The following is a 17,074-nucleotide window of genomic DNA, read 5'->3' as shown; positions in this document are numbered from 1 at the left end:
GGATAAAGTGAGCTGTGAATTGGGGCTTAGTTTTTTAAGAATACCTGGTCTTTATCAGGAAGGTGAAAAAAGAATGGATATATATTTTCTTTCAACATTTCATTCACAATATCCATTTTGTAGTTTTTGTTAATATATTCATAAATTATATTATTTTATAATGAAAAGAACAATATTATTCCCACGACGGTGTACTATTTATCCTACTCTTTGAAGCTCTATAGAAAGGATTAATAATTAACTATAGTAAATAGACAATGGGTAACTCGTAACGCTATGTAGAAATGTGATTGAATCGGGGAGAAATAACGCATGTGGCAACTCTAATCCGATGGTCGTGGTAGCAGGGGGCAAACTAGTTGATGACCAGTTCAGTTCAGTTGTCCTCCGACTGCTGCGCGCAAAGGTTCTTTGTACGGATTACGCTGTCCAATCTTCTACAAGGAGTATCCAAACATTGCGGTTGGGTCGTAGATAAAAACTGTTCACAGTTCGTTGTATTGCATATTCGCTTTGTTTAGAAAGAAAACTTTTGATTAATTCCACGATGGCCGTTGATACTTTCTCGTAAGTGGTGCAAGAAGTTTGCAAATGAAAGTTTTCAAGAATGGCACGTGCAATGCTTGGAATAAAACTTTGGGCTGTTCTTTGGATGGTGCTCGTCGTTTCGAAAGGTGAGCGGAAAGTTTCTTAGGGCCCTATGTATTGCAAGGAGCTATCTGAAAAATATGTGCCTTTATACTATTTGTTTCATCTTCGTTTTCCGATAGCATCAAGACCATGTTTTTGGTCTGAATATAGTATTGTAATGTGTATTTGCATGTGTTTAAACAAAATCTCTTTTTATGCTTAATGTACCGGATCGCTATTTCTTGATGATTTGCACGAGATGCCCAAATTATTGAGAGAGAGAGAGAGAGAGAGAGAGAGAGGAGAGAGAGAGAGAGAGAGAGAGGTGTAACGACCTTTTTCAAATTATATTTTCTAATTATCGTCATGATATGCTTCCTCATTAAGGAACAGGGTTCTTCAATATTTTGTTTTTGCTTTTTATTGTGAGCGAATGAACAAGATAATAATGATGGATTACTCTTCAAATGAGCTTTTCCACTTTTTAAGTTATTTTACTGCCTATTTATCTATATTTGTTATCTGTCGTGGTAATTTTATACTTAATGACTTTTGTGAGGCGATGTTAATGTCGTCAGTGTTGTTTTAGCACAGGTTTTTTATCATTAACATACTCGGTGTTTTGAAGCTGAAACCACACTTAGATCATAATGGTGGACCGAAAGTTACTCAGTTCCATCTAAGTCACTGCAACTATAACCCCGTAAAATAAGAAAATAACTCTAATGATAATCATTTAGTAAATTCAAAATTTGTATTATATTTAACAATCGGCAAAAAAAAAGATTCTTGGTTTATGTCCCTGTAAACTGAGTGAAGGGTTTTTTCAAAAGTAATTTATGAAATTGAAAAATATTCTCTTGTTATAGAAAGTGTCTGTTATTATTTTACATATTGATCTTTAGGAGTGTTCTTATACACATACACACACACACACACACACACATATATATATATATATATATATATATATATATATATATATATTATATATAGAGATAGATAGATATTTATATATACATATATAAATTTATATGTATATATATATATATATATATATATATATATATATATATATATATATATTATATATATATATATATGTGTGTGTATATATATAGTATTTATTATTTGTATTTTTCTCACACACACATATATATATATATATAAATATTTATATATATATATACTTATATATATATGTATATATACATATATATATGTATATATATATAGTATTTATCATTTGTATTTTTCTCTAAAATAATAGATGGTCATTGGGACAACGTTGCTTGCACCACGCCGCTTTTCTTAACCCTTCCACAACCCTTTTACCCCCGGTATCCATTTACAGCTGAGTGGACCTGTGAGTGATAGTTGGGATAGAAAGTTCCTAAAATATGTGTGTGTGTGTATTTACAGGCAACTCAACCGAATGTCTCGATTAGGTTCAAAGAATACAAATTCAAACATGGAATTAACAGATTATGTCGCATGTTGAGAAAGAAAATGTTATACCTCTTTATAGTAGAATTCTGATTTATTTTAGGGCATTTTTGCGGATAAACAGTACCGGTAAATCAACAAAACTAAATGATTATTCTGAAAATACTGGTAGAAAAGTTTGAAGAGATCTTTCCCCCTCCAAATCGGAGGCAAAATCATTCTCCCTGAACCTTTCACATGACGCAGGAGAAAAGATGGCATAAGTCGGCCATTAAATCTGATATTTAGTTTTTGGACCACGATTTCTCCACGGAGTCTTTGAAGCCCCTCGCAACCACCATCAGCTTTATTCTCAATTCATCGTCGCCTCTTTTCATACATTATTCATTTCTGCTCCATAGTCACGGTTATAGGGACTGACTGACCCTCGAACGTTGGTAGATTCTGAGCTTAGTGCTGACTATCTGTCACAAATTTCGGAATCTTTAATTTAACAAAGACTCGGATTTTTTCCGACTTCTTTTTACAGTATTGAATATAGCCTGAAGAGTATTTCACCTGCGATTTGTTATTTTGTACATTTTTGTGCGATGAAAATTATGCCCGAGTTATTGTTCCGGTTATCAAATTTCTTCAACTGTTAAGAAAAATTGCACTTTTTTTCATTTAGTTCTGTGTAATATATACGAACAGTTTATAAGTATGTCTCCTGTAATAAACCTTTTTTTTTTTCCTCAGTAGAGCTATCCTATTTCGGAAGAGTGGTTGTAACTTCAAAGTGGACATATAAAAATGACTGTCGTGCCATTAAAGAAGTTTTCATGTAGATGTATTACGCAAGTCTCTCTATTGAACGTACTATTTTAGAGAATGGTTAAATTCTGATACACAATTAATTTAGTATAGATTTTCTTAGAAATAGATGGTAAAGAGCAGAATCTATATTAAAATCAAGGTATTTAAGTTATGCTTTTCATGTAACTAAATTAGGTGTTAGATTGAAGATGCTAAAATAATAGTTTTAATATGAATTTTGATTGTATTTAAGTTTTCATTACCAAGTTGAAATACGTATTTTGATGGTATTTAAATTTTCATTACCAAGTTGAAATACGTATTTTGATGGTATTTAAGTTTTCATTACCAAGTTGAAATACGTATTTTGATGGTATTTAAGTTTTCATTACCAAGTTGAAATACGTATTTTGATGGTATTTAAGTTTTCATTACCAAGTTGAAATACGTATTATGATGGTATTTAAGTTTTCATTACCAAGTTGAAATACGTATTATGATGGTATTTAAGTTTTCATTACCAAGTTGAAATACGTATTATGATGGTATTTAAGTTTTCATTACCAAGTTGAAATACGTATTATGATGGTATTTAAATTTTCATTACCAAGTTGAAATACGTATTTTGATGGTATTTAAGTTTTCATTACCAAGTTGAAATACGTATTTTGATGGTATTTAAATTTTCATTACCAAGTTGAAATACGTATTTTGATGGTATTTAAGTTTTCATTACCAAGTTGAAATACGTATTTTGATGGTATTTAAGTTTTCATTACCAAGTTGAAATACGTATTTTGATGGTATTTAAGTTTTCATTACCAAGTTGAAATACGTATTTTGATGGCATTTAAGTTTTCATTACCAAGTTGAATAACGTATTTTGATGGTATTTAAGTTTTCATTACCTAGTTGAAATATGCATTTTGATGGCATTTAAGTTTTCATTACCAAGTTGAAATACGTATTTGTATGAAGGAGCTACACTATAAAGTAAGGATTACAGAATATTCAAGTACTTGAGACCCTTTCGCGCCCGTCAGTATTCACTGGCAACAGGGAGCCTGACATTTCAACAAAGCCATATGGAACTTCGGTAGTATTTCACACCAAGTCATTAAACAATCGGCATTCGACCGAAGAAAGAATTAACGTTGATCACACTTTTTTCTAGCGTTTGATGCTCGAACGTTTTCGACTTGTTCATTGACGCCAGTCTGGGTTTCTACATGAAAAATGTTAAGGGGGCGTTTAATTTTTTTTTCTTAATATCTCGTATTTCTAAATAAGTACTCTTCATTTTTCATGGATCCGTTCTGTTCTTATTTTCAAATAAGTCTTGGTATATTTCATTGTTCGTTGCGTGTTTTTGTTTTTTTAGCTCTGAATGTTAAATTGTGTGTTAGCATGCTTAGATATTATTGAATTTTCTATATTTCATTTGGTATAGCACATAAAGACAGCAATGGTAATTATTGTTTATTATCCTGTTCAGACTAGTGATGGTTCTGAATATGATGATACCTTTTTAAAATTCTTCTTACCACAATTCCTGCAGACTTGCATGCACAACCACCCAACTGTGATTTTTGAAGAATCTCTTATTCCATATTTCTTGTCAAATCACCAGTACCTTAGCACTCAAAAGGATTTTTGGAGTGCTTTTATTTACCTGACCTTGAACACTCATATGGAAATCAATGCTATCTTCACTTCATTCTTAGTAACAGGATTATAGCATTAAATTACTTTTCATTTATCAGCTTTCAGGTCAACAGTCTTTTATTCAAGACCAAGAGGGTTATTATCAAACCATAGTTCAAGGCATCAACATTTATGTACATGCTAATTTTTTTGCGACTTTTTCCATTACTGCTTCCAGAATTCACCATACATTATTCCCAATGTTATATTTTGAATTTTTCAGACAGTTGAAATAATTGACAAAAATTCTAGATGCTACATTTCGTTTGATGGAATTCCGATTCGGTAATGTTTTTTTTACATGTAATTCCCAAGAACATCTTTTCACCTATTGCATAAACATTTTAACACTGATATCTGTCCCATATGCCGTACTTAACGCCTTATAACATAACTTTATTGTCAGTATCAGGAAAAGCTTTTCAAATTTCAGTATCACGATTTTGATGATTAACCAAGATAAGCGTTGTAGTCCTCTTTTGCATTGCGGGTAGACTGTTGATAACAATTGTTTAATGCGTCAACCACATCTACATCTTCGCCAAAACTATTAAAGTTACTTTTTTTAGTTTCCTGAACTATTTACTAGAACACGTACTATACCCTGTATCCTCGTCGCTCCATCATCTCTACTACGTCCTGCAAATATAATGATTTCAACGAAAAATTAAACCTTCAACAATTAAAATTTCCTTATTACATGAGCAATCTCACGTGTTTTCCTAGTGGTTTTGTCAGAAGCTTCTGCATACTTCATCATCAATAAATTATTTCCCTTAATTTATCAGCATAAGCTATTTTCTCTTAATGAGGGTCGGATATCCTCCTCATAACAACTTCCAATAATTACATTTTTATTTGTGAAATTGTTGTTTTGTATTGTACATACGGGTCTGCACACAATGGTTTGTCTCAGGATAAAATTAAACCCCATCACAGAGCAAGGTAATCCACGCGAATGGCATGCACAGCAAATCTGTGTACCGTCTACCAGAACAAAAGAAAAACAATGAGATTGTTTTAATTGCCAATGGAGCGAACCACGCCGAAAATAGACCATTTGAGTAACTTGATATAAAGTGATCTTGCTGCTGGTAACAAACAGTACAAGTAAGTGATGATGCCACGGGGTGGTAGTACTTGCTTTCGCTCACAACTAAACATAATCTCATTGCTCCTCTGTTGTGGCAAGCAGTACAGGATGTGCTACCCAATCCAGCCGCGTGTTTCACTATTAAAAGTTGACATAACTTGCCTTCGCTGAGCGAGTTCGCGCGGTTATTAACTCTAATCTAGTCCCGGGGCAAACCATTCTAGTCTTCTTTAATATTGGTGGGCCGCAAAATTTTTCCTTAACCATGAGTGCAGTTTGGGGAAGGCCTTCCTGATCCGAAATAACAGAAAACGGATTTGAATGATAACTGCTCTATTGGAGTTTTGGTTAGTAACTGCATTCATAATGAACTAGAATGTTTCTATACAGCGTTTTAGTAATAATGATAATAAAATTTTTCACGTTAGAATATACAAAAACGCTGTTATTATTATAAGAACGTGTTGTGTTTAACCGTTTTATCTCATGAAAATTTGGTATGATCTCAACAAATATATAAAAGTGAATATTATTTTAATTGAAAACTTCGAGAGGTAGGCAGGATAAGATACAAACAAAAGAATACATAATTACATTGGTAAACCTTAATGAAGTATCCTTTGCATTAGTTAATGTATTTTCTAAGTAAAAAATAAATGTAATTTTTTCAATTAACTTGCTTATATTAGATATATTATAAAATGTACTTCTATGCTAGGTAGCTTTATATATATATATATATATATATATATATATATATATATATATATATATATATATATATATATATATATATATATATATGCTGTATATATATATAATTTGCCGTATGAAAAGTAAGGAATTGTGTTCATGTATTGAAAATGAGTCTTACGAAAATAGTTTATTTGTAAAAAGTTTACTTTAGTAAGCTGCAATGTTTTTACCAGTTTCATAGTCGATTCTTGCAAGAAGCCTATATACTTTAGACTACAAATCACCATCATTGCATCCATATTTTCAGCACCAAGAGATGTTAGTAGAAGATTCTTTATATAGAAAACGAGCGTTCACACTCAACGTTTGTTACTAACTGTAAAGCCACAGCTGTCCATACGATCGAGCTTCCCCGACAGGCAAACAATGATACCAGGCCACAATAGTTAGTGAAAATGAGGGTTGATGACATCAGAAGCGGGAAAACTAAAGGCAGGGATCTGGCAACACTGTATGATGCCAGATCCCTGTCTGTGGTTTTTTTCCGCTTCTGACGTCATTAACTCTCATTCTTACTAACTACTGTGGTCTGGTATCACTGTTTGCTCGTCGGACATGCTCGATCGTGTCGACAGGGCTTTACATTGTGTTATTACATTCCCAAGGAACGGAAATATCAATTATGATAATGATAGGAATTGTATTCCAGAACATTATTTTATGCAAACACGCAATACATAAATCTGCTGTTATATACTACCAATTGGAAGACTTACTTCGAGCAATTCCTTCATTGCTGCAAATGCCGTCGAAGCTTAAAACGCATAATCGTCGAGAAATGAGCGTTTTAAAAATCCGTTAATTTTAAATGTGAATATCCTTACATGTATTGTAAGTTATCAGGTATGGAGTGGTCTATAAATCAGTGTAGTTGCGACAGTTCATGCAAAGAATGAGACGATATTTCCAGTTTAAATTACCGAAAAGGTTATGTAATTATTCCGCAGTTGTTTAATACACGAGTAACCTACTTTTATTTTATCCCCTATTGATTGGCAATTCTAAACTCTCTTTCATATTCTTTATCCACGACTACTTGATACTGGCAAGTATGATAACCCTACCCAGTTGGTAAGGAGTCCGGCAAGAAGCATGTAAAGTACAGTTATTAATAGCCATTATTAACTTTAATAGATATTGGCGTCTCTTAAATTGTGTTCTAGTGTGTATACAACAAATCAATGCCGTTGAATGTAAAATGGTAACATGTATAACCTCACGCTCTGAAGCATCTGATATAATATGCAATCAGTAGAAAGTAATAATAATAAGTTATATGTATATGTTAAATAACGGCAGAATACTTACATAAACATTTCAGTAAAATTTTGCTGGAAATATTTTCCTTTTCTTTTCTTGAACTGTCGAAATGAAACTGATTTATAGATGACTCCGTACCTCATGCATGTAAGGAATTTAATACGTCGTAAAATTAACAGGGTTTTAAAATCTTCATTCCTCGCCAAAGATGTTTCAAATTTCGACGATAATTGCAGCAATGAAGGAATTGGGCGAAGTAATTCTTCCAAATGGTATTATATAATAGTGGAATTATGTATTGCCTGTGTTATAAAAATAATATTCTGGATACATTTGTTATCATTATAATTATTAATATTTTAGTTCCTTATGAATGAGCTAACTCAATAAAACAGTTAGTAACACAGGTTGAGTGTGATCTTTCGTTTTCCATGTTAAGGATCACCTTCAAGCATCTCTTGGTGCTGAGAATATACTTGTAGATACAATGATGGTGATTTGTATTGAAAAGGATGTAGGCTAATTGCACGAACCAACTATGAAACGGTTAAAAACATTGTTGTTAACAAAAAACAAACTTTCGAAAAATAAACTATTTTAGTAAAATTTAGTTTCAAGCAGTTACCCTTCAAGTGTGTTCTCTATTCTCATGGATCACGAAAACCCGCCCCTCACTTAAACTCCTGTGTTGGAAGAAAAAAAAATCTTTGTCGGGCCATATTAGTTGAGACACTATTTCCTTCAGAATCAGAACTATTACCTCACTCTTTAATGTATTATATCCCAAATAAATGCACTTAATTGAAATGAAAACGGCCACGTAGAGTATTTTACATTTTCATTACCTTTACCATAAAAATGGCTTACGTCGTATGAAATTAGTTGCATTTTCATCTGATCAAGTTTTTATATTTAATTTCTTTGTTTGATAGTGGGCACAGATGAACGTTCTATTGACACTTGTATTCTATACTAAGTTTTAATTCTAAATGAAAATTAATTTGATCCCAATGTGTGGTAATAACGATCACCAAACACGTCCGCTTGTCACCACCACGCAGCACGTTTAAAGGTCGTTCATGAATGGCGAAGGCTAGGGGCAGTGACAGGACAATACCTTAGAGACTGGCCATATATCCATATGATCAGTGCCCAAGGTCCCTTTCCACCCAAGATAGGACCAGGAAAAACCAGGCAATAGCTGATGATTATTCAGCAGGTAGACATATATTCCTCTCCAATTCTCCCATCCTTAGCTCACAAGGAGGGGGAGATTGCAGACACTACATGAAACCATTGAGCTTGATCGGGTCTCGAACCCAAGTCTAGCAGATCGTCAGGTATCGACGTTACCAATGGGTGACCACTTTTACTGAAATTAAATTTGAAATGTCAAATTTATGCTTAAATTGCTGTGCACATACATTTAAGAATTTTGTATTGACAATTGCGTTGTCTTACATCCTCTCTTGTCAATTACATCTCGCTTTACTGATTACTTATCTATCTAGAAGTCTTTGCCTTTTCTTTCACGTAACTCAATATCACATAGTATTATAGTTGTCTTCCGGTTGTGCCCAAATTGTGGTATGATATCCATAATCAAAAATTTCATGAGAGGACTTTACAATGTTCAAACTTTATGGAAGTAGTTTTTTGAGCAGGTTGACTTAGCTTTCATTTCGTATTTTATAATATATTTTCCTACTCAAACATTTATCTTATATATATATATATATATATATATATGTATACATATACACACACATATATATATATATATATATATATATATATATATATATATATATATATGTATATATATACACACACATATATATATATATATATATATATATATATATATATATATATGTATATATATAGTTGTAACATTCATTGATAGTTTATTCTCTATTCCTTCGTTTATTATTCGTATCTTTCCCTCTTGGAACCCCCGAGTTTATTTACATTATGGTTTTCCAAAAAGGGAGTCAGCTTGGATAGTATTAATGATAAAAATATACCGCTATTTGGGGCAATTTGATTATCTCGGCCACAGCTTTAAATATCTATTCATCTGGAATAATGATAATTATAAGCTTCCATGATCCTGTTTATGATGCCCGAAGGTAGGTGAACGTTGCCTACAGTAAGGACAACACGGACCAAATTAAATTCCATTATGCATTTCCCAGGTCATTCACTCGTGTAATGTTGAATAAAGACTGAACGTACATTTAGATCTCGCTTTGCTTGGTTGCAGTGATCTAGCTGAATGTGGTTAGACATTCCTTTTACGGATCTGAGTCGCTATAAGTACGAGGTAAATTATTGTATAAAAATCTGATGGATTCTAAGTATAACCTTTTCATCCGGTTAATACACAGGTTCCTTTCAGGTTTCGTAAGATGAAGATAGTATTGGGCTAAAGGTTTTGTTTCTATAGATATATTTTTTATTATGAACTGGTTTGCTTTGCATTGTTGCGGTTTGAGAGGTAAACGTATATTCGAACAGTTTAGAATATCAAGTTAATGCTTACATATACTATCATATCATCAAAACACATGACCTTTTCGAAATATAGATTATGAATTATCATGTTTCCTACATGGCCAATTCAAAACGTCAAATTCGAGTCCCTCTCTCTCCGTATCTTGCTGTCTGAAATATTTGGCAACCGACAATTATTAAATCAATCGTCCTCACTTTGGTCAAGCAAAGCGACCCTTTAAATAGTAAAGTGTGTTAACAAATTAACCGCATAAATAGCTCAAAACGTCAAGTCACAAATCATCCGATTAACCACACTACCAGTTCTAAAATTGAATGATTTATTATGAAGTTTTGAAGCACAAAACATTAATGATCAGGTTAACCATGTGATGTTAAAGTACGAGACAAGTTAATGGCATGGTCAGGTCTATAATTATGTCAAGTAGATATCGCCAGGAATACAACTTGGCCGTATGAAACTCATATGCACTCTAGTTTGAAACTTAACAGGCTCGCATAATAGGTGAACGATTTCATATGTTTCATCATTACTTATAACTTTCATGTTTATATTGAAAACGCTATGACTAGTTAAACATATCGCGTTGAACGCCGGCTATAACGCAATTATTCTAATGACAAATTGCACAGTTTACCGTAAATGTAATATTATGCTTACATATATTTCATAACTACAATTATGTAAGCATTTTTTGAGACTTCTTATGTGATTTCTATTATTAAACTGATTCAAAATACTCCATTTAGTTTTCTAACACGTGGTGGTCTTTTTTTTTTTGTACCATATAAATGCATTTACCCTTTAAATAAATAAATAAATAAATAATGATAATAATAATATTAACACCTAAAACGTCTTTGACCTTGCTATGCTGCATGCAGTCAGCTGAACTGCTAATTAGTCTCTCGAGTTTGGATAGTATTGACTTTTTCTTCATTTTGGATGTGGTCTACTTCACTGGAGGATCGGCAAATTTGAATGCCTGTTGAGCTATATTTGCACATAAAATTAGTTTTAATCTTAACCGAGGAAAATAATCTCTTTCTAATACCTCTCTTACCTATTGAGAGCCGTGAATTCCACTTGCATGGTTCAGGAAAGATTTTTCTTCAAGTTATGTATATAGCTGTATGAGCTTAGTGTTTTGAGTTTTGAAAAACATGCCACTTCTTTTCCTTTTTCGAAATATTTACTCTATTAAAAGTGCAAGATTTATTATTAGAGATGGGTCCGGAGAAGTTTGAATTCAAATGAAGCCATATTAGTACATATACATTTATAATTTTACATGGACTATTTTTATAGTGCTCCCTGGGGAGCTCAAAGGCAATAAAAAAAACAAGTCATTTATAATCTGAGATAAAATTGTTCTGCTGATCAAAGATTCTGTGCATTTTTTGTTATGAAGCTTTAACAATCGCCTCCTCTCCATTTTTTTTTTATTTAACTTAGCATCATTGGCCTACGAATTTACGTCCTTTTGAATCTCATGGCCAAAGTCGAATATTAAAAGGCTAGGGAGGATGAAGTTGAGGAAATCCAGTCTAATAGGGAATGTTATCTCCCCTTCTTGAAAGAGGGAAGATTGTGAAATTTAGGGAAGACCGAATTAGTAAAGTATATTTTAAGGAATCTCTCTCTCTCTCTCTCTCTCTCTCTCTCTCTCTCTCTCTCTCTCTCTCTCTCTCTCTCAATATATATATATAATATATATATATAATATATATATATATATATATATATATATATATATATATATATATATATATATATATATGTGTGTGTGTGTGTGTGTGTGTGTGTGTGTGTATGTGTGCACTGGATGGGAAAACCTATTATGTTGTTCAGTGAAAGGGGTTAACTGTATGCACATGTATTATTCATAAAACTTAAAACGCCCATTACCTCTCTGAAGCTATGGTGGACCGAATGTGATTTTTTACCGGATAACCGATGCTCATCACTGCATCGGCTTTGGCTATTGTTTATTTTTTTTTCCCTCGCCTGTTCAGAGGTCACATTGAGCCATCAGTCGTCCGTGTCCGATGATTTATAGACCATGATTATTATGTACATTTTAAAGTGAGATTATGTTCGTGTTTGGTATAATTGTGCGTATGACTAAGGTTAATAAGGTCAGGGGTATGTACGTGATAGAGTACATTATCATGTTTTAATTATATTTCCTGATAATATTTATTTTGTTTGGTTTTATTAAAGGTGCGTGTGCGTTACGTTATTGACAGAGTAGTGATGTGTCTCAGGATAGCTATAGAAATGTGTTATGAAGTATCAAATGCCTTTTTCTACGTTTGTGTAGTCTTATTTGCATAACTATCCAATAATTCATTACTTTTAAATTCATAAGTTCAAACTTTTTTAATTGGTTTTGTGACTGATTTATTTTAACGTTGCTACTGATCTTAAAATATTTTGGATTTTTATTCATTATAAAATTTATTTGATATTCTCTTATTTGCTTTCCTCCCTGGGCTACTATCCTTGTTAGAGCCCTTGTGGTTGTAGTCTCCTGATTTTATAATTAGGGTTGTAGCTTTGCTAGTAATAATAATTTTAACAAGATCTATTCTGTGTGATTGGTTTTCATTTACTATTTAATGTATCCATGTAATTCTATCTTATATCAAAAGCTTTGATGAATATATCCTTTTGCATGGGAAGTTCAGTGCTGTCAGAATTATTTGGTACGAGGTTTTGAATAGTCCAAAGGATCGATAAACTTTTTGGGCCGATCTGCTTTGTACTGCATGCAGGGGTAGTTATTAATTAATGATAACTTACACATTTAGTCATAGAAGGGGGTGGTCAGAGAATATTGTTGAATCCTTTTTGATTATTCGAAACAAAGTTCACATTTTAAATATAAGCCCTGGTCTTTCCTAAAATAAGGCTTATCTGGAATTATCAAGAAACTTACAGCTGTGGGATCCAATTCTCTTGTATAAACACTATCTCTATATATTTACTGTCATTGCGAGTCCGTTGATGTCACTAATAAGTCGAAAGTACCAACTCCAATCAAGTCTTTTAATTTTTCATTTCGTGGCTTTAATATATATTCTCTGCTCATCTTGTGTTAGATTTCGTGATTTCTTCACAAACACGCACACAAATATATATATATATATATATATATATATATATATATATATATATATATATATATATATATATATATATATATCCCATCATTATTCTTTTCATACATCTTTGAGTTGTAACTAGCTTATGTTCTTAGGCATTAGTAAGGCTTCAAGTTACTTATGCATAAGTTAGGACAGGTAGGACCATCTCATTAAATACTTTTCTTTTTAGAGAAAGGGGATTATACTTTTCATAACCTTATTTTGTTTACCAATTGCTCTCCATCCCATACTTATCCTTTTTTTAGTTTTGGTCTCGTGTCCTGGGAAAAGACTTACTGTCTGTCCTAAGTACGTATATTTATTAACAATCTGTAGAGGTTAGTCCATAACTTTTATTGCTTGTCTTAGTTTTCACCCTTACGTTTTTTCTTTCTTTATTCAAATATTTTATCGTCTTTTGTAATTCCTCGGATTATTAACCAAACACAACTAGGCCTATGTCCTCTGCAAGTCTTAGGTTGTTAATGTATATCTCATTAATATTAATTCCTACATTTTCCCAATCTAGATTCCTAAAAGTTTGTTTTAGGAATGCTGTGAATAATTCAGGAGAGAAGGGGTTTCTTTGTCTAACTCCTTTTCTCAATCGGAATTTTCTCACTATCTTTATGTAGTTTTAGGATTGCTGTACTTCCCGTATAGATATTTTCAAGTGTTCTATCATGAGATTCATTCTTATCTTTCAAGGGCTTTCATTACTGCTGAGGTTTTTGACAGATTCAAAAGATTTTTCATAGCATTTAAATGCCATATATATTACTTTGTCATACTTTTCCACCTATCTCTTGAGGTGATTAAGACAAATTTATGTAAATTACTGTTAATTTCATCTTTATATATATATATATATATATATATATATATATTTATATGTGTTTGTGTGTGTGTTTGTGTTTGTGTATGCATGTGTGTGCGTGTGTGCGTTTGTGTGCGAAAGTTTGCGTCAATTGTCTTTGTAAAATGTATATTTGTGTCTCTGTGATTATATACAATTGAAGGATTCTGGTGATATTCGTCGGGGGATTTTTTGTCTGGGGCGGACGGTTAACAGTCAAAGTCAAAGACTATTAATGCGGCTCTAAATGAAACACCCTCCAATTGACCTCGTTCTGAAATTTCTTATCATGATAAAAAGCTTTTGTATATTCATAGATAGTGTTGGTTGGGTCAATTAGGAAAGAATTCACAAAATATCTGTGGACATAGTTATTGAAAATCTCTTTAAAATTTTATTCTTGATGCTATATTAATTGTATCTGGTAAATTCATGTCTTAATGTTGGTTTTAATGACTTTTTGAGGAAAAAGACGTGTACATATGTTCCTTTGGGCACATTCGTTCATAGATGTAAAGGTGCTTTTAACGGTTTCCTCGACTCTTCGTCAATGTAAGTCTCTGTCTCTCTCTCTCTCTCTCTCTCTCTCTCTCTCTCTCTCTCTCTCTCTCTCTCTCTCTCTCTCTCTCTCTCTCTCTCTGGAAATGTGTATATCATTATAGGAATTTCTTTTTCACGTCGGAGGAACGTTCAGGGTCCCCATTCAGTTGAGAGACTATTAATTCCTGGTATGCAAAAAACCCCACTTTTGGTGCTCGATTGGAAATGCCCTTTTAAGCAAGGCAAGACCCTTGAACACCTTTCACCTCCTCTTCTTCTTCTTATTGAATGATATGTGGTCAAATTTTCTTCGTAGACTGAAATTCTGCTCTAGGTCATGAAAAAGATTCAAATTATATGTTGTCGGTGTTAAGAATATATATATATATACATATATATATATAAATATATATATATATATATATATATATATATATATATATATATATATATATATGTATATATATAGGGGTGGATTGCATTCAAATTTTTCCGAAGTTTAAGGATAGTGTTATAAAACTAAATCCGGTCTCACCAATCCGTAACACAAGTAATTTCCAGAATGTGGAATTATATGAATTTCTTAACTCATTTTAGTTATATTAATGCAAATTTACATTTCGTGCACGGACGAGATTGCTTAATGCAGTCAACCTCATTTAGGGCCTTGAACCATACTCAATTAAGTAGAGTTAGAAGAGGTATCATGAGCTCCCAGGGAAGTCGAATTTATGAAAATTTCCGACCTTAAGCTGCGGTACTGCTATGAATAGAGAAGGGAGTATGCTGGAGGGTTCCATTACTTAACCTTCCTCAATGCTGACTTGTCCTTGTGACAATTACCTAACCTTTTCCTCAGCATTGCCTTGCCCATAGCGCAATTACTTAACCTCACTCGGTTGGTATACATGATCACAAAAGGTGGGAGAAGTAACAATTCTTTGACGGCGGTTTTTTAATTACTGATCGGGATAAGACAGAAAAACGTGGTGAGAAAATAAAATCCGACATAGATAATTGTGAGATTTCATATGGTTCCATAGCATTCATTCAGGCTGGACCTCTGATTTTATGATTTTTGTTGTACCAGTTGATTGTACATTTTTAATTGAACATTAGTGGTGAATTAGGACTTTATGGATTTATATACCAAAGACTATATTTTTTAATTGAATTAGATGATACATTAATGAGCTTTCAAGTAATTTAATAACATGATAATTTTCATGATAATGATATTTTTTGATTCGTTGTTAGATATGTGAAGTATAGCATAAACAATCATTATTATTATTAGGATAACTACGTTTGTCGGCAAATGTTCTTGGGTACAAATAAATCTTCTCTTGGAAGAGAGGAAAACTAAATAATGAATGAGGAAACGGGAATGAAGCTCTTACTTCAAAGGTTGTGGTAGTCTATTGAAAACGTCCCTGCCTTGCAATTTGTTGGATGGAAGTTCGAGGACCGCTTAAGGTCGATAGTTTCTGGTAGTGTCAGCAGCCTCACTATCCTTGTGAGCTAGGGGAGTCTATAGGTCTACCTGCTGAGTCTTCAGCAGCCATTGTCGAGACCTCTCTGATTCTAGCATGATGGAGAGGGCCCTTGAGAGCTGATCATAGGGATAAATGATCAGTCACTAGGACATTGTCCTCTCTCATGCCCCTGGCATTCAGGAGTTACCTTTAAACCTTTAAAGGTAGAAAAAGGTTTTAACTCTCACGTTTGTGACTTTTGTACGTTTTTTTTGTGAGACTGCAAAGTCAGTGGTTGCTGTAAACATTTAACAAGATCGAGAATAGTGACCGAACTAATATTTGGAGAATTTACAGATTGCTGAGAGTGAGGTCTCCTTATATTAGGCGTGGTTTATTTGCTGTATTGGATTTTAGATAACGGTCGACGCGTAGTAATATACATTTTTATTCAGCCAACTTTCTTTACCCTGCTTGAAAGTTTATGTTGCGTAGAAATAATCCTGTTATATACATATACATATATGTTTATATATGCACACACACATATATATATACATATATATGTGTGTGTATATATATATATATATATATATATATATATATATATATATGTACACATATTTTATATATATATATATATATATATATATATATATATATATATATATATATATATATATATATATATATATATATATATCATCAGCCTTAACTAGTACACCGCAGAACAAAGACATCAGACATGTCCTTCCACTCTCGTGCGTTTATGGTCTTTTTATGTCAGTCTCTACCCTTTATCATCTCATTCTCCCCCTGCTTCTTTTTCAATCTCTAGGAACCCATTCTGTT

General features: G+C 32.6%; 1 protein-coding gene across 2 annotated transcripts in view; it reads left to right on the top strand.

The window, feature by feature from the left end:
* The first annotated feature begins 399 nt into the window (after positions 1-399).
* Positions 400-17,074, top strand: part of LOC137614694 (carbonic anhydrase-related protein 10-like) — a 780,810-nt gene continuing 764,135 nt past the window's right edge. For both annotated transcript variants that reach the window (XM_068344379.1, XM_068344378.1), the window contains exon 1: positions 400-674. In XM_068344379.1, the coding sequence (XP_068200480.1) occupies positions 608-674 (67 nt within the window). In that variant the 5' untranslated portion in view covers positions 400-607. The remainder of the gene's footprint in view (positions 675-17,074) is intronic.

Source organism: Palaemon carinicauda, chromosome 21, assembly GCF_036898095.1.
Source record: "Palaemon carinicauda isolate YSFRI2023 chromosome 21, ASM3689809v2, whole genome shotgun sequence".
In the NCBI taxonomy this organism is placed as follows: Eukaryota; Metazoa; Arthropoda; class Malacostraca; order Decapoda; family Palaemonidae; genus Palaemon; species Palaemon carinicauda.
The sequence above is the reverse complement of the archived record's forward strand: the minus strand, read 5'-3'. Positions and strand labels throughout refer to the sequence as shown.